Raw genomic sequence first — 18,025 nt, forward strand, 5'->3', positions numbered from 1 at the left:
CTGCCCCTGTGGCCTAATGGATAAGGCATCGGTCTCCTAAACCGGGGATTGTGGGTTCGAGTCCCACCAGGGGTAATTCATTCATTATTTTTTTTTTATTTGCTGTAAATAAAAAATAATTTCTTTGACTTATTATTTGAACTGTATTTAGAGAACAAAGTCTGATTGATTAGACGTAAAAAAATTAACACTGTGTATGAGAATATAATGTATTTCAAAGTTATAGGATCAATTGTACAATTACAATTATTATTTTACTTGTATAATTATTTGAAATTTATTTTTTATTTTTTACTTTTCTGCCGAGTAATGCGCAATGTATCGCGCAGATGGATCGTTAATTCCCTTTACCCAACGAGGCATCCAAAAATATGGTGTAAAACTTTCACCTTGCCCTCCATAATGTTTTTCAAAGACATCTCTAAAAAAAGCAAAAATGGTACAGTTTATTAATCATATAGTAATATAGAACATTTTTAAAAGGATGTTGTGTTACCTGTAATACAGTGCTTCTTTTGTTTTTGGAGTACAGTGAGGGTATTTCACATGAGCTACCTTTAAATTTTCATCTGTTACACGATCTTTTATTATTTCATGTATAATTTGGAAAAGAGATTTTTTAATTGACGTCACGCCATCGCTGAATGCTTCTTTATGTCTCCACAGTATGTTCGACGGTAATAAATTAGTGTCATCAAATGCAGATCTCAATAAATGTTTCTCTATTCCTCCTGCAGCATGTTTATTGTAGAAATTGTCGTTAATATTTTTCAAGTATTCTTATTGTATTTACCTTGAGGTTGTCTGGTTGCAGAATCCAGTGATAGATAATAATTTGTAAATTGAAGATCTAAAAACGGAACTCGCAATTCCAAACTGTAGGCGCTAGTTGTCCTATCTGCTCTTAGACCATCGTATAAGTAAATATCTTTAAGTAATCGCAGAGATTCGTTATGAGCTTCTATTTCATTAGGTGCATCTCTGAAATAAATATATCCTTGTGCCAATTCGTCTGCACCTTCCCCACTGAATATTACTGTCGATTCTGTATTTTGCTTAATATATTTCGAGATGAGATACATCCTGAAATTCAAAATATTATTAAATTTGTAAGTTCAAAGATTTCTCTTGCGTAAATAATATTTTACCCAATAGAAGCTCGGATTGTAGTAATATCAAATGTTTCTAAATGATAAATTACTTTGTCCAGTATATTATCCACGTCTTCCTTTGAAAAAATTATTTCATGGTGATCTGTTCCAATGTGATCTGCCACCTAATTCAAAGAACGTTAATAAATTCAAATTTTATAGAATAATTCATACAGTACAATATAAAAACATAATACTCCAACCTGTCTGGCTGCAACAATATCTGGACTATCGCCCATTCCAATAGCAAAACTTTGTATTTTATATGGCAGATTTGCTTCCTTTGCATGCTTGACCAGCAAAGCTGCGATCAGACTTGAATCTAAACCACCCGATAGTAAACATCCTATTTTTCTATCAGCCATTAGTCTTTTTTTCACAGCAGCTGAAAGGAGTGTTCTTATATTCTCATGTACATCTGTCTTACTCAATTCTAGAAAGAAAATAATATATTATTATATGTTTATTTTCATCACTGGTGGTAGTATTTTTAAATCATATGAACAAACCATTCCAAGGAGTATAAACTTGAAAGCTAGGTTTGTCTCCAGGTTTAAAATAATTGACTGTTGATAATAATTTTGTGCTACCATTTGGTAAGATTTCATATTCTTCGTAATAACCTGGCGAGAATGGTTTCAATGTCCATTCTGATTTCATTCGTTTTGTTAATTCTATAAGACCCTGTGTATACATTCCAATATAGTAATATCTTAGATAACTCTGAACAAAATGACTGCTACTTTGTTACCTTGCTCTCTGAGCAAACTGCAAGCTTTCCATCATCAGAAACTAATTTAAATAAAGGTCTGACACCGTAAGGATCTCTGCCAATAACAATTCTTCTTCTTTTAATATCCATTAAGCAAAATCCAAATACACCATCCAACATTTTGGCAACACTTTCGGCACCACAATTTTCATACAAATGTAATATCACTTCTACATCACAATGTGTGACATATTTAAATCCATATTCTTGGCCAATCTAGAAGATTTAAATATGTAATTCGGTTATTTTTGCTAACAAGGGGGGAATAATTTAAGAAATCAAATTTACTTTATCATGATTATATATTTCACCATTGCACAGTAAAAAGAGGTGAGGATACTTATAAAGTCTCATTGGTTGCATTCCATGGAGATCATCAACAATTGCCAGTCTGTGAAATCCAAGGTATCCATTCTATAAATATAAAATATATATATAATTCAAATAATCGCTGCACTAATACTTTGATGTTGATAAGTTTTAATTATACCTTGACAGCATGGTCATATTCGAGTTTAAAAGCTTCAGGACCACGATGATTTATTTTTCCAAAATTCTCACAAATGCAGGTCAGAGGTGCATTTAATCCAAACAAGGCCCAAATACCACACATTTTGTTTTATCACTGTAACAGATGTACATTATTAGTGCAACATAAATTTAAAGCAGAAAACTTCTATGTAAAGTATTGCAATAATTACATCAGAAAAATAAGCGTGGAGTATTTTTGTTATGTAGTTTAAACATATAAAATAATAAAAGATACCTCGGATTGGTTTTATTTTTCGGACGTTATTTACTTGAATGAACACCTTCGAAAATTAAAATGTGAACAATATCGGCGTTCCAATTGCGCGAATGTAATGATATGCGGCACGTTGATCCACGTTTATACCTTACGCCATGTGTCGCGACTGCGCGTTTTATACCGAATGTAAACAAAATAAAATCTCAATGTGGCTTAATTTTCATTTTATTTTTTGTAGTGATATTCGAACGCTGAAATCGAAGAAATGAAAGTAAATAATTTCGTTTCATTATTTTTGCAAAGCAATGCCTTGTTTCTAAATTTTGTCCATTATACGAATTATAATGTACATGCAAATAATAATTACATTAATTACGGAATGAAAAATTTGTTCGTGTTATACGAATAATATAACACATTTCTAGTTATAATATCATGTTTATTGTTATTTACATATTATACATACAATTCATGTCTATTTTTTCAAACTTTCTTGAATAAAATATATTTCATCATGTATTATATATAAGTACGTTGTTAGTCTGTTTTATTTCATTACACAGTGTACAATCGACGGATTTCCTGATAAATATATCAGTTTTGATAGCGAAAACGTATAAATAAGGAACTATATGAATTTATTTGTACATAAAATAAAAAATAATTAATCTTATTCATGCGATACGGTCCACTTTAATACAGTCACTTATCACGTTACAACGATAATACAAACATTAATTTTAAGTCCAAAGTGCAATCAGTATTATACACTCTCAATAGTCATAGTTATAGTCGTAGTTATAGTCGTAGTTATAGCCGTAGTTATAGTCGTAGTTATAGCCGTAGTTATAGTCGTAGTTATAGTCATAGTTATAGTCATAGTTATATTCACAGTTATAGTCATAGTTATAGTCATGGCCATAGTCAAACTTGAACTTCAAGTTCACACTATAAATATGACTATAACCTATAGCTATGACTATAACTATAACCTATAGCTATGACTATAACTATGACTATAACTATGACTATAACTATGACTATAACTATGACTGTAACTATGACTATAACTATGACTATAACTATGACTATAACTATGACTATAACTATAACTATGACTATAACTATGACTATAACTATGACTATAACTATGACTATAATTATAACTATGACTATGACTATAAATATGACTATAACTATAACTATGACTATAACTATGACTATAACTATGACTATAACTATGACTGCAACCGCAACCACAAATACAACTTCAATTTCTTTATGTAGGTTGTGGAATGTGGAATTTAGGAATGTGGAATGGAGGAATATGGAATGTAGGAATGTAGAATGGATGAATGTGGAATGTAAGAACTTAGGAGTGTAGGAATTACGAATATAGGAATTTCGGAATTAAGAATGTAGGAATTAGGAATATAGGAATTTAGTAATTCGGTATGTAGGAATGTAGGAAAATGGGAATGTGGAATGTAGGGATGTGGGAATGTAGGAATTTGGATTGTGGGAATTTAGGAATGTGGAATGAAGGAATGTGGGAATGTAGGAATGTGGGAATGTGGAAATTTGGGAATGTACATTCCACAGGTTGTATGGATATCCATGGATGTAGAGGTTGAAGGTGCCTGAACCATATAGGTTTGAAATGAATCGGACTGGTCCATGCATGTAGAGCCTGAACCAAAGGAGTTTGTTTTGAATCGGACTGGTCCATGGATGCAGAAGTCAAATGCGTTTCTGTTATCTGTCACTGGGAAGATCTCTTACGCACACTTTCTTTGCGGAAATATGACGAAATACTGTTCGAAGTGCCCGATTACGCCCTATATACCTTGTAACGAGACTTTTAGACATTTTGCAAATATTTGAAATGTTACTTCTTTGGAGTATACTACTGTGTTCAAAAAGTAAGGTGAATTTTGTTATAAAATGAAAAATCTTTATTTATTCATCCAAATTAATTTTATCCCCTTCGAAGTATTCCCCCTCCGATGCAATGCACTTATGCCAACGTTTTTTCCATTCCTCGAAGCATGCTAAAAAGTCGTTTTCCGGTATAGCTTTCAAAGCACGCAGCGATTCACGTTGAATCTCTTCAATAGATTCAAAATGGCGTCCCCGGAGCGGTCTTTTGAGTTTCGGAAATAGCCAAAAGTCATACGGAGCTAAGTCAGGTGAATAAGGCGGTTGCGGAACGATATGAGTGGAATTTTTGGCGAAAAACTCACGAAGAATCAATGCCGTGTGAGACGGCGCATTATCGTGATGCAAAAACCAGGAGTTGTCTTTCCATAATTGTCTTTCAAAATTGTTCGAACTGATCCAATTGAAATTCCAACCATATCGACAATGTCTCTAATTGCCAATCGACGATTTTCAACCACCAATTCCTTGACTTTCTTTACGTGTTGCTCATCAGTTGACGTTGATGGTCGTCCGGAGCGCTCCAAATCATCAGCACGTTCTCTGCCATCTTTGAAATCTTTGTACCACTTATAAACATTTTTCTGCGACATAGTCGATTCACCGAAGGCCCTCTGCAACATTCTGTACGTTTCCGCAGCCGAAATTTCATTCCGCAAACAAAATTTAATGGCACTTCTTTGCTCAGCAAAATCAGACATTGTAAAAATCGCCAAGATCACTTATAGTCGTTCAGAAAACACAAGCGTAACTATATGACTAATGATGGCATTCACATCAAATTTGGCACAGATGTCACTAACAGTATTATCAACATAAAAATAAAACAGTTTGCTCGAATCGATTAGCGAGGGAAGCTTAAATTAAAAATTCACCTTACTTTTTGAACTCAGTAGTATACTCCAAAGTACATACCAGGAGTATATACAAAATCGTGTGAAAATATACAAAAGAGTGAACGTTCGCATCGTGTACCGTTGGACGAGTTGCAACCAAGTAAAGTTTCCTTAAATATAAAATGTGTTTTACGAAAAAAAAACTTAGCCTTCAACGGGATTTGAACCCGAGCCCAGGTTTTCATTTTTTTTGACAATGTTGCAGGTTGGCAAAAAATCTGAGAAAAATTGAGTACACGAGCCGTGATAGTACCTTGTCAGGGAATTAATGTAAAAGAGTTGAATATAATATAAAAGTGAGAAATCTCCAATTTTCCGATTTTTTGGGGGTTTTTCATTTTTGATAATCACAGCTTGCAACTGAAAAATCTGAAAAAGTTCTATAACATGCGGCTTAATGTCCAAAATAAGCCATATTTTTTTCAAAATTTTAGAAAGCCGCTAAAGGTAGAAAAATGCCGGAAAACCGCGAAATCTAATTTACCCTGTAACTACCCTCACGGACAAGTTACAGGGTTAAAATTTTACACAGATGAGTTTTTATTAGTCAGCTATCGAACGGTGTATGACTCATTGAAAAACCTCTAAGGGCAGTTTTGATCACCTTAATCGGCTGTGCCCTTTAGCGTCCATTATCTTAGACACTGCGACAGTGATGACTCTTGTGGCAGAATCAAGAAGTTTTTGCTGCCTCTGTTCAGCGCCAGTTAGTAAGTGATAAAATGTTGCAACTACTAGCTACGCAATGGCGCCTCTTGCGGTGAAATATAAAAGTTCTGTTTTATTTAACCCTTTGCACTCGAAGTCATTTTAACTGTGAATTTAAAATAATTTTTCTGGCTCGTAGTATTTCTATCCTATGCAATAAAAGTGCACTTTTATTAATACAAAATTGATTCTTGCGACTAGTAGCAACAGTTTCACTACTTGCCAATTTTTTAAATCGAAATTCTATTGTTATAAAAATTATTTTGGAACGTAATGAAATAATTTTAGTGGTGCCACAGAGTCACCATTCGAGTGCAAAGGGTTAACAGTTTAAACGGTTTGTCATCTATTAATTGGCGCTGAATGGAGCTTTCAGATTTCTCTACAAGTAGGCGCCACTGTTTGGTTAGTAGTTTTAGCGTTTTGTCATTTACTAATTGGCGTTGTACAGACCCTGGAGAGAGTTTCTTCAATTTGCCACAAGAGGCGCACTATTACTTATTCAACAATGGTTTCATGTTGGATTTTACACTACACTTTATGAGAAAAACGGCAAGGATCATTTATCCTCGGTATTTGCAATGATAAATCAATTTTGTTTGTCCGAAATAGATACAGGAAAGTTTCCTGAAGATTTCTGCACCCTTGGAATATCTTTTTAACCCCCTTGTGGAGTTCACACCGTTTACCATACCTGTATCCTTTCATGGCAAGTTTCCTTATATCAGCAAGAATAAACAGCCCCGTTTGACAGAGAATGGATGCAAACAATTTGTCTGAACATTTCGATATCATAAAATATTCTAAAACAGTTTCCATTACTGCTACTTCGAGAAATCTGGTAATTCAGAAACTGTGAGGATATGTTAGGGTATCGAAATGTTCGGAGAAATGATTTGCATCCATTCTGTGCCGTACAATTCAATTGTACGTCTCGGATCCACGCATGCTAAATAATTGGAATTCCATTTTACGTGAACAATGTAAAACGTAAGGCACGATAGTAACTGAAATTCATTAATAATTTCCAGACTGTTCTCCACTAATTAAAATGATAAGAAAGCGACCATATACTTTCCAACAACAATGTGCACGAGCAGAACCTTTTTTTTAAAAAAAAAAAGAAAAATAGCGGATACAGAATCACCGGGCCTGCCGAAAAATTGTCAGAAGTTCTGTGACAATAATAGACAATGACAAAAATCATTGACAATAAGAGATCGTGGCCAGGATCGCAGGCGAAACGAAAGAGCCTGTGGACTTTCAGAGGTGCACGTTTCACGCGGAACCGTATGCGTATTCTAACGCAAATAAAAGCCATGATTTCTCGGCGGACCAGGACGGTGGTAGAAAGTGGTCAGCCAATGAGCTAAGGAACGGTTCCTCTACCGTCCGGTTTTCGAGTCCCCACGGCAGAAGGCATTGCTGGCGAACCCCGGTCGTCGCCAGTGCTGCAGGACTAGTTTCATCAAGTGCACCTCCCGATGGGAAATCACCTTGTCGCAACACGAAGCTAAATTCGATCCGGGTGCCAGTGCCTTGTGAACTTCCAGGGGTCTATTGCGGAATCAGAGAACAGCCGAACGATGATCACACGGAGAAGACAACTGTTGATCTGTGCCGCCCTGATAGTCTCAGGTAGGAAGACACACCTGGTGAGACACCGATGGTTGCTGGCTGCTGCTTCTCGATATCGCTCTTTACTCGTCAAGAGAGATCGAACCAGTAGAACGAACCCGTTCGTCAAAGTAACACTCTCCTTTTGCTCCTGTCTCAGTCAGGGCCGCATTTGGCCTTTCGTACACCTTGGATTAGTCCTCTGCTCCGTCGAAATCATCCTGAGTACTGTGCCTAGATAGCACATTAGGTCCTTTGTACTTAGCTGCTTACAAGATGGAGATATAGTTTGTTCGAAAGTCACCATTTTCTTCAGAATTTCCGTTCATCGTCGATGAGGATTAAGATACATTCTTCGTCTGGACTTTCGATTTTCGTGGGTTTTGCGAACCTGTTTCTTCACGTCAACGTGTTTCAAGATAGATATACATATACTCATTCCGATCTATGATTTTCTGTACGATTCTCGTTCACCAATTGTTATAGAACAGAAATACATTCTTATTTTGAGATTGCGATTATATTCAGAATTTTTACGATCACCTTCACGTGCAGAAAAGTAATTTTGTTCTACAGTCACGACTTTCTCCAGGATATTTGTACCATCATTTGTTGATCCTGCTTCTTGGGGGAAATTCTAGTGGTTCTTCATGAACCTGTTTCTCGTATTTATCGATCAAGGGAAATTTCAGAATTTCTTTCGAGATTCCAGTGAATTGTTCATCGATCAAACTACGCGGCGTAGTTTTCGTGGTTCCTAGATTACTTGAAAATCCGTCAGAAAGATATGGCGGCCCTGATGCACGATCTTTTATCGAAGAGAGATTGCCGCGGAGAAATTGATCTCGGTTTCTTTGACTCGCGGAAGAGAGGCGATTATAATTTAACCTTTGAGTTTCCTGGAGTGCCGGGTTTACTGGTATTTATAGAGTTTCCGGTTCAGAGTCTCGGCTATCGATACATGCTGAATATACCTGATCGAGATTCTGTTGGATCGTTGCAAATTTCCATTTCACACCGTTGGATCGATTGAATTTTTTCCGACATGCAGCTTAATGAAATAGTATTGAATCGAGTTTCTATCGAAGCCAGGGTTTCTCTTTCCAGAAAGAAAGAAAATGCTGTGAAGTAATTTATCTTCTCGAAGTAGATCGCACGGATACCGCAATAAAAGGGGAGATTGCGTAAATCTGTCGATCTATGAAATTACAATTAGATTATAGTGTAATGATGCAAGGCGATCGTTTGATCGATCATTCCAATAAATGCGCACGGTAGAAAATCAATTTCCCAATTCATCGATGTTTATCGATTCTGTCGACGATTCCTTCATCAAAATTTCAATCTCTTTAGCTGCCTGCTAAACAAGTTATCAATCTAATCAGCGTCTGCGACAAAACAGAACCGCCAGTAAACGTGGGAGCAAAGAAACGACCTTCTGCAGACATTCTCCTCTGTATCCCGATTAGCAATTCCCCGGAGAATTGTTCATTTAGCTTGTTATCTGGCTGCGATCCTGGGAAAAGCTGAACCATCCTTGAAAATCCTTCGGTGATTTATTACTCGTCTGACTTTTACAAAGAAGTATTCAGAATTTTACAAAAAAAGACTTGAGACCTTGTAAATCCACTTTTTAATGATCCGGAGAATTTATAGTGTTGATTTTTGGTCAGTCCGAAGAATAAATATTGATGTCACGTAAATATTCTGAGACTATAATGTCAATGTACTTCCAAGGCTATCGACACTACATTATTAGGCCAGCATCAACGTAAGGAATATTAATTCGATCAGGATAGTCAATGAACAATTTATTAATGATGCCACACGTTTGCATCAAATCACTTTTGTATGATTCAATTGTTACACTTGTCAACCAAAACCATTTTCCCTCACCTTCATACCACTACATTCGTACGTTCACATACTCATTTTTATACCTCGTGGATTCAAGCGTAATACAAAATTTCAAAAAGTTGTGCGATCAAATAAAAACGTGTCAAACGATAAGAAATTTGGATGGTACGTACATGTGAACTTTGCGTTGCAAGGAAGGCAAGACACATGGAGAAATTACTGCAACAAGAAGTTTTTTTTTTTTTATTAAATTTACATTTACGAAAGACTCCTTGTTGACGATAGTCTAATAATCTTACGTGGACAACATACATCAATCTTATGTTTTACATTCTGAATAAATTTCTCTTTCTTTTTTTAACACCGTGCATATATTATTTTAGGAAAGTGAATGTATGTTAGACCCTTTTAGGCTGTTTATTTTCATTTCCCCCGAAAAATGTAAGCTTTCGTTACTAAGTATAATTAATTCTTCAGGAAGATCAGACTCGAGCATGTCGAAATCCAGTAGACGAATCGCTAGGAGAAAGTAGTATCCGCGGAAGACGTTCCCAGTGATCTTATAACCGTCCGAGATGAAACAAACGTTTCACGATCATTTTACAACCGCCAACAGTAATGTAATTACCATTTGTGTAACTCAATAATGCATTTACGTAATGTCAATCTTAGTTCTCAACGGTGATCGCGTTCGTTGAGTTTGCCGGACAAATTATCGACTTCGTAACTTCAAAGATCGCGAAGCCTCGTTGTGCCATTTGTAATCTTAACCACCTGTAATAATTTGATGAGAAGCCGGAGTCACTCCTATTCGATGTTGGTTCGTTAATCGAACTATAATTCACTTCGCATATTCGATATTTCACCCATTAAATTCTTCGAACACTGCTTCTATGCATAACACTTCGTAACACTTCCAATACTCGTGAAATTAATTATGTGAATGAGAATTTGCTAGAACATCTGCAGTCGATGTACTGTAACTTGGTAATCGATCATTTTGTCGATCAAATTGTCCTTCAGTTTATGAAAAAAATGGTAGCCAATTGTTAGCAACTATAAAAACAAGCCGCGAAGTTCGAATAATCGTATCTCCTCTTCCCAAATTTTCCTTTCGCGTTTACAAGTTGATGGACAATTTGAGAGAATTTACTGTGAGCGCAAGTGTCAATGTCAAGAGACTGATACAAGATCTTGGACAATTGTCACGACCCAAACAATGTAATTCGAAGGAGTTCTGACTTTAACCGGCGTAGAACCTTCGAAAAAGCGGGACGTTTCGATTTCGAAGGAAGACGATAAAGTCGTTCGATGCGAACGAAAGAGTCCCGACGATGCCGAAAAGATCGGCTTAACGGCAAAGTGGAAAGTGAAGGTACGTCTCTGGCAATGACGTTGTGGTAAATCGTACAGGTGCAACGTTTCCATCGGCCGTGTACCATGCACGCACACTTCCACCGGAATTCAGATCCCGACCCACGACTGTACACCATATACGTAAACGACCAAACTTATGTAAACACCAGTGAAACCGACCGCCGCACCTAATTTACCGAGCGCTTCACTGCCGTCGGCTGATTCTCCATTTTATCTGTGTCAGCTTTATTTACGACACGTTCGTCGTCATCCGCCGGCACTTTCGACCTATCGAAAAAAATCTCTTCTCATTCCTTGAAAACGCTAGCGCGCGTCAATGCCATCAAGGGAGTTCCCATTTAAAATGGAGAACCTTGCAGGACATAATTTGAAATCGATTATTTCATTATGAAAACATTGTTTAAAACATAGTTAGTTTAGAAATTGAATGATAGAGTTACAAATAAGATTTTGTAGTGGTGGATATTTAAAAAATAATAACAACAACAACAAGAATGGTAATAATAATAATAATAAGAAGTATTTATTGGTGTATACGGGTAGAAAAACTCCTTATTACAGAAGAGTAGTAACAAATAGATAGATTCTATATAGCAATCGCATAATACAAATAAAGAGAAGAAGGAAGGAGAAAGTTATTCGCTGCTACTTCTGCTTTTAAGGATAGATTTTAATTGGCAACGATTTATGCGTGTACACTGTCAAATTTTTATCCATCGGAGTCTGCGATAATCGTCCACTCTTTATCGAAACGAAGAAGTTACATTTTATTGAACAACGTAATGAAGGCAACATACTTTCCTAAAATAAACCAAAGCTTCGGACGATTGCATCCGGTTACGCCCTTTTCCTATCTGTCTGGAATAAAAAGTGTCCCTGCAATTACGGATTCCCCTCGTGATCGCAGAACACGAGTCGTTTCAAGAACGCCGGTGTCGCCATAATGACGGTGTAACCAGTCGAACGACTGAAATATACGATCCGAATAGTTCTTCTGAATTTGCATATCTTGAATTCCCGGCTTCATTGTAGAAAAATATAGCCGACCGTTTCCCACCCCCTTCGCCAGGATATCTTAAAAAGAATATAATGATCGCGGGGTATTAATAAACCGCAGATCTTTATACACTTATAAGGAATGCAGATTTAGGAACTACAGGAGAACGTTCACATTTGCGAAGATTAAGAATAGGTAATTTGTCCGGATTATAAAATTATTTAAGAAAATTAGAATTCTTTATGCTAATCCGCACGTCCATTCAGTTTATGCAAACTGGTTTGTCTTGAGAGGGAGAAGGGGTATTAACCAGAAGTTTATGAATGCGATAAAGGTTCTTAGTGGATAAAAGAGAGAATGTTTAATGTTTTTCTTGGAACTGTTGTCTTGATAAGATTAATGCAACAGCGTTCAGTATTCTAAATATGTAGAGACTCTTGTTATTAGTGTTGGTGGTGTTCACTCTTTAATTGCAATCGATAGATACTTTCTATCCGCACGAGACCACCGCCGCCTTCGTCGTTAAACGATTTACGAAATACGTGTCTACATCTTTCAGGCATTAGAGAGTCAATGCTGCTCCTTGATCTTGGACCCGGGTGAGCTATGCATCTATGGATCTGGCATTTTGATCCTTTCCTCTAACGTAGTAACATATTTACAAATATGTATATTTATATCACGAAATCATACAACAGCAAGCAAAATTGAAGGACTACTTTTCGATTTGACCTTCAAAAACCCTTGAAAATGTTCAATAAAAAATTGTTATTCATATCATTGTAATTTATATTAGAAAATAGACACGATACTCTGAAATTTTTCTCATAGTATCATTCAACATCACATTAAATGAACAACGTTCTATTGGTTTCAATTGGAGTATAAACTTTTAAATATAATAAAGAATTAGTTGATAGAACCTGAGAGAAATGAATGGTAACAATCTCAATCTCGATTGAATCTTTCACAGCTATCTAATACGTCGCCACGCGTTGGAATTCTTACTACCTCGCTTTCTCGACGGTCTTCTCTTCTCTGATACGCTCGGAATTTCTCTCAGGTATTTTCTATACGTATTTGCAGCTTTCTGTGCACCATATCGTACGCAATATTCTTCCATTATACAACAAAAATCTTTATTAACTACCGTTGACACTGCAAATTAAATGAATAAACGACGATTCCTTGAATAGATCATAAAATTGATAATAAAACTAGAAACAGCATATGTTGATTCTAACTTAAGTAGAAAAGGATTGCAATCAATATCGTATTTCTAAACACATCTTATTAAAAAATGAAATGCGAATTATTAATAATAATATTAGTATTTCTCCTGTATGTTGAAAATTTGCATTCTACGTGAGACAGTTTAAGATGTAATAGTAGTCGAGAGAAAGAATACAATAAAAGTAGAACGTGTTCGATCGAATATTCTGTATGCTCAGGTGTAAGCTCAGCCTTGACCTTTAGGTAGGATTCGAATGTCTTGATCCTCCCAAGACTATAGTTACACAATTTTTAATGGCATCTGTCATTGTTACTATAGCTGAAGAACAATGCTAAAAAATTGATGGAGCAAGGAATCAGGAAGTATTCTATCGCAAAATGATATCTTTTTTACAATTGTTAAGAATATAAAACTGCTTCTATGGGAGCTTTTACAATATAATGATTAATTTTTATGTATACTAAAATGGAAAATGATTGAACATTGAACAAATATGATTTGCTTTGTAGTATATGGCCAAAAAAGTACTAAGAAAGATGACGAGAAGAAGGATGAAGAGTTTACATGTCCTGAAGGTCAAGGCAATGGTAATTTCGCAGACCCAGCGACGTGTAGAAGATTCTATCAGGTAATGGATAAAAAATCCGTAGTATAAAAATATGATACAATAATGCATAAACTAACATCACTTTTTTGTACAACAGTGTGTTGATGGATATCCATATCTCAACAGATGTCCATCAGGGCTGCACTTCGACGACATCAGTAAATTCTGTACATTCAAAAATGAAGCTCGCTGCGGCCCCATTGCTACAAGTAATTATTGTATTCAGAAACAAACGTCGATTCTATCTCCTTCTAGTAATTTTAAATTTATATAGACTTTCTGAATTTTAGCTCCAGCACCGGTGACTGAACCACCAACTGATTTAGCAATGAGATGTGATACTTCAGAATGCCAGTTACCATACTGCTATTGTTCAAGAGATGGTACAATAATTCCTGGTGGCTTTCAACCGGAAGATGTACTTTGTTTTTCACTTTTATATACGATTTTTTTGACATGTTTCTAATGAAAAACTCTCATTTCAGACTCCTCAAATGATAATAATGACCTTTGACGGGGCAATAAATCATAATAACTTCGATCATTATCAAAAGATATTCGCCACTGAACGACTGAATCCAAACAATTGTCCATTGAAAGGCACTTTCTTCATCTCGCACGAGTATTGTAATTACAATATGGTACAGAGTCTGGCGCATGATGGACATGAAATTGCTACTGAAACTATATCGTAAATATTATGGACGACAAAGTATACTAATCACCCCTCTTATCATCTGCATCAATAAATTTTTTATCTTTAATAATACAAAGAAATATCAGAGAAAAACATAATTCAACTAGACAAAATAAGAGAGTTATTGATGTTGAAGTTAGGTGGGACATTTGACATACAATGGTGAGGAAAATGATATACAAATTCATTGTTCAGATTACAGAAGGGATTGGAAGATAAAGGATACGAAGAATGGGTTGGAGAGATGATAGGAATGCGAGAAATACTTAAGCACTTCAGCAACATCTCTACGAGCGAGGTTGTCGGTATGAGAGCTCCATACTTAAAGCCAGGAAGAAATACTCAGTACAAAGTATTGGAAGATTTTGGATATATATACGATAGCAGCATTGGAATTTCTCCATTAAAAGTACCAATCTGGCCTTATACTCTCGATTATAAGATACCTCACGAATGTAAAGCAGGCACATGTCCCACTAAATCATTCCCAGGTACTTAATCATTTCTTTTTATATCTACATATATCTTCATGTAATCAAGTTTCTCCTTACCGTTGCCGAATATCTTCGTTTCTCAGGTGTATGGGAACTGCCATTAAATGCTCACTATGTTGAAAGCTACGAAGGAGGACATTGTCCTTACTTAGACCAGTGTGTACTCCATAATCATGACCCCGAAGAAGTTTTTGAATGGCTGCAAGAAGACTTTAATCGATACTATGAGCAAAACAGAGCACCATACATGATGCCTTTCCACACAAATTGGTTCCAAATAAAAGAATTGGAACGAGGATTGGCGAAGTTCCTTGATTGGGCAGTGACATTGTAAGTAAAAAATAATTCCAGCTTCAGATAAAGAAATCAATCAATTTCATTATAAAAATTAACTTTTACTATATATTTACAGACCTGATGTGTACTTTGTGACTGCTACGCAAGCACTTACATGGATCACCGATCCAAAACCAATTAAATCTCTCAATAACTTTGAAGGATGGTCATGTAAAAAGAAAGAAAATATCCCCGGACCACCATGTAATAATGCAAATAAATGTGCTTTAGATTTCAAACCTACAGAGTCAAATTTTACTACGACCAGGTCAGTGGCTATTGAAATGTAAAAGAACTAATGATTTAGAATGATGATAATAATAATAGTAATAATAATAAAAATAAATATTTTTACAGGTATCTGGAAACATGCAGAGAATGTCCCAATAAATATCCTTGGTTGGGGGATTCTAAAGGAACTGGACTATACAATGATAATTATAATCCTGAAAAAAAATAGAAACTTTTATAAGTGTAATAGAATGATTATTAGAAAGAGTTCAACTAATTTTCATTGATTTTGATCTACGTACGTGATGTGTAAAATAGATTTGGAATCTTTAACTTAATCAGACTTTCGGATAGACATTGAAAGTATTGAAATGAATGACATAACATTTTGTAAGAATGATAAAAAAATATATTGTTAATTTCACTTTCTTTGAACTTCATGTAATACTAGTTTCAATATGTATAATTTTCTGTTCTCCTTTTGTACAGTGATGTTATTGTACTTTCAGTAATAACATAACCGTTTTTTTTTTCTTTTGTATTATAATTATCACTTACTGTTTTTTAAAATAGTAGGTCTAAATATAATTAGACTATAAAGTGTGGACAGTATTGTTACATCAGAATTTTCCTTAGGCGCTAGATTATTTTTTTATATACCAGAATGTCATGATGGATCCTGAACATATAATTAATATAAAAATACAACATGCTGTCATATAGCATAATAATAATCTATATATTTTAAATTCAAGTTTACTATTACATGAAAACAATGCACAGTTTTAGAGTACTGTCATTAATTGTCTAACGTACTGGATGCCATGGCTGAAATAATTCTCCATAAGGTTTATAATCTGAAATAATAAATATCACTAATTAGATAAAAATAGATAGAAACAGACATAATTTGATAGTTTCAAATAATTTACCTGGTTTAGGAAATCTGTCTGGATGCAGCTTGATGTAATCTAGCAACTGCGCATTACGCCTTTCCCAGACTCTTCTAAATCCTAATGATACGCACGACCCAAATGCAAAACCAGCCAATCCACCCAAGGCATGATGATGCAAAGCTGATAAAACGCAAAAATTTTATTCATACAATTCTAATATGACATCTATTCTAAATATTAAATGGGACTGATATAGAAATAATTAATTGAAAAGTTGGGTGCAATTCTTCAACTATAAACTGATATCATTTTTATAGATTTTTTGTCCTTTAAAATGGTTTGGCATAATCTTAATCTGCACCGAAAGGATTAATAGTATTCTTGACAGCACTGCCAATTCAAATACTTGCATTATATAATTACAATTACTATTATTAGGTTAGGGTTATCTGCTTACGAAAAAAAACGATGATGAAGGACTTACAGGCATTCCATGCTTTTCTCATATTATTATTCCGCCAAAATGATAGACCAATAGCTGTAATGGTTGACATTGTTTCAATAAAGTATCTCTCGATAAAAGGCGTCTGGTCGTATGTCCTATCCGTCAAAAGATCAATTGCCCATTGGGCTGGAGACTCCGATGATTCAGTCATTTTATTTACCGTAACACTTTACAAAGGCTATCAACAATATAATAATGTTTACGAATATTGTTTTCTATCACAAATTACGGCAGACTACTGTGTATATAGCAGAAGCCTGAACAGCGGTAAAAGAACACGGATATTGGCGAAGTCACATGTGTACTCTGTAGTATGTAAGTATATGTACAGGGGTACAAACATGGACAGTCGACTCACAATTTAAGAGCTTTTTTCACACAATCCAAGAACATTTTTATCTCTACCATTTTATTGTGCATTTATCTTTGAGAATTTACTTTAAAAAGAGAACAGGAAATGATCGAGAGAGATAAAAAAAACCGAATGGGCCCTACGCGTGAGTGTTTACTCTGCTTGCAGTCTCACTCTTTTCGTGCATCCGTACATTTAGCGCTCCATTTGAAACACGAGATATATTTTTCGCCAGCGGTATACCACCACCCATTACGAATACGAATATGAACGCTGTATCTTTCTATTATGCTCGATGTAAGAACTAAGGTTATACACAATGCAATATAAACGACATATATCATCATATTCTTATTAAGGAACACAAGTTCTTATAAATTAATAATCAACGAACGTTGCATAATAACATCATTTATGATCAGAAAAGAGTAAGACAAAACAATAAATAAAAAGTTCACATTGATGCATTGAGCATCGTTCGAAAATTCGCTGGTGATGTGGTCCATAATTCAACGAGGTGAAAAGTACGAGTCGAATATCGCGCCGCGTGTTTCAGATGGAGCATCAGACGAACAGATGCGCGAGAAGAGTGAGATTGCTGTGTGACTCGTT

General features: G+C 35.3%; 3 protein-coding genes, 1 non-coding gene and 1 pseudogene across 5 annotated transcripts; 2 read left to right on the forward strand and 3 right to left on the reverse strand.

The window, feature by feature from the left end:
- The first annotated feature begins 2 nt into the window (after positions 1 to 2).
- Trnar-ccu (transfer RNA arginine (anticodon CCU)) lies at positions 3 to 75 on the forward strand. The gene has a single exon. It is a non-coding gene; the product is annotated as a tRNA-Arg (tRNA).
- Positions 76 to 195: 120 nt separating this feature from the next.
- Positions 196 to 2,843, reverse strand: Asns (asparagine synthetase). Of its 2 annotated transcripts, none has more exons than XM_078196104.1 (10): positions 2,625 to 2,843; positions 2,414 to 2,548; positions 2,212 to 2,337; positions 1,903 to 2,139; positions 1,661 to 1,835; positions 1,355 to 1,584; positions 1,149 to 1,276; positions 794 to 1,083; positions 497 to 731; positions 196 to 421 (listed from the first exon to the last, which is right to left on the reverse strand). In XM_078196104.1, the coding sequence occupies exons 2-10, from the start codon at positions 2,534 to 2,536 to the stop codon at positions 292 to 294; spliced, it is 1,674 nt and encodes a 557-aa protein (XP_078052230.1). In that variant the 5' UTR covers positions 2,537 to 2,548; positions 2,625 to 2,843; the 3' UTR covers positions 196 to 291. The 2 variants fall into 2 exon arrangements, with proteins under 2 accessions (XP_078052230.1, XP_078052229.1); XM_078196103.1 differs by having other exon boundaries at positions 2,690 to 2,842.
- Positions 2,844 to 3,849: 1,006 nt separating this feature from the next.
- On the reverse strand, positions 3,850 to 5,385 carry LOC144475637 (uncharacterized; annotated as a pseudogene).
- Positions 5,386 to 7,701: 2,316 nt separating this feature from the next.
- On the forward strand, positions 7,702 to 16,133 carry Cda4 (chitin deacetylase Cda4). Its single transcript, XM_078187253.1, has 9 exons — positions 7,702 to 7,851; positions 13,805 to 13,923; positions 14,000 to 14,111; positions 14,193 to 14,320; positions 14,388 to 14,593; positions 14,795 to 15,090; positions 15,177 to 15,423; positions 15,506 to 15,697; positions 15,787 to 16,133. The coding sequence occupies exons 1-9, from the start codon at positions 7,800 to 7,802 to the stop codon at positions 15,887 to 15,889; spliced, it is 1,455 nt and encodes a 484-aa protein (XP_078043379.1). The 5' UTR covers positions 7,702 to 7,799; the 3' UTR covers positions 15,890 to 16,133.
- A 247-nt stretch (positions 16,134 to 16,380) lies between these two features.
- On the reverse strand, positions 16,381 to 17,448 carry Nd-b14.5b (NADH dehydrogenase (ubiquinone) B14.5 B subunit). The gene is made up of 3 exons (XM_078187259.1): positions 17,041 to 17,448; positions 16,593 to 16,736; positions 16,381 to 16,517 (listed from the first exon to the last, which is right to left on the reverse strand). Exons 1-3 carry the CDS (start codon positions 17,210 to 17,212, stop codon positions 16,468 to 16,470), a joined length of 366 nt encoding a protein of 121 aa, XP_078043385.1. The 5' UTR covers positions 17,213 to 17,448; the 3' UTR covers positions 16,381 to 16,467.
- Positions 17,449 to 18,025: the final 577 nt, after the last annotated feature.

This window comes from Augochlora pura, chromosome 2, assembly GCF_028453695.1.
Source record: "Augochlora pura isolate Apur16 chromosome 2, APUR_v2.2.1, whole genome shotgun sequence".
NCBI classification, from domain to species: domain Eukaryota; kingdom Metazoa; phylum Arthropoda; class Insecta; order Hymenoptera; family Halictidae; genus Augochlora; species Augochlora pura.

Bases quoted from the DNA above. Each gene is read 5' to 3' on its own strand.
- Asns (XM_078196104.1), bottom strand. From the start codon at position 2,536: ATGTGTGGTATTTGGGCCTTGTTTGGATTAAATGCACCTCTGACCTGC. The intron at 1,585-1,660 runs GTTTGTTCATAT...TTTTCTTTCTAG, and splicing joins AGTTTATACTCCTTGGAATG to AATTGAGTAAGACAGATGTA. The intron at 422-496 runs GTAACACAACAT...TGCTTTTTTTAG, and splicing joins AAAGAAGCACTGTATTACAG to AGATGTCTTTGAAAAACATT.
- Cda4 (XM_078187253.1), top strand. From the start codon at position 7,800: ATGATCACACGGAGAAGACAACTGTTGATCTGTGCCGCCCTGATAGTC. The intron at 7,852-13,804 runs GTAGGAAGACAC...TTTGCTTTGTAG, and splicing joins TGCCGCCCTGATAGTCTCAG to TATATGGCCAAAAAAGTACT. The intron at 15,424-15,505 runs GTAAGTAAAAAA...ATATATTTACAG, and splicing joins CTTGATTGGGCAGTGACATT to ACCTGATGTGTACTTTGTGA.
- Nd-b14.5b (XM_078187259.1), bottom strand. From the start codon at position 17,212: ATGACTGAATCATCGGAGTCTCCAGCCCAATGGGCAATTGATCTTTTG. The intron at 16,737-17,040 runs GTAAGTCCTTCA...GCGTTTTATCAG, and splicing joins GAGAAAAGCATGGAATGCCT to CTTTGCATCATCATGCCTTG. The intron at 16,518-16,592 runs GTAAATTATTTG...TTATTATTTCAG, and splicing joins AGACAGATTTCCTAAACCAG to ATTATAAACCTTATGGAGAA.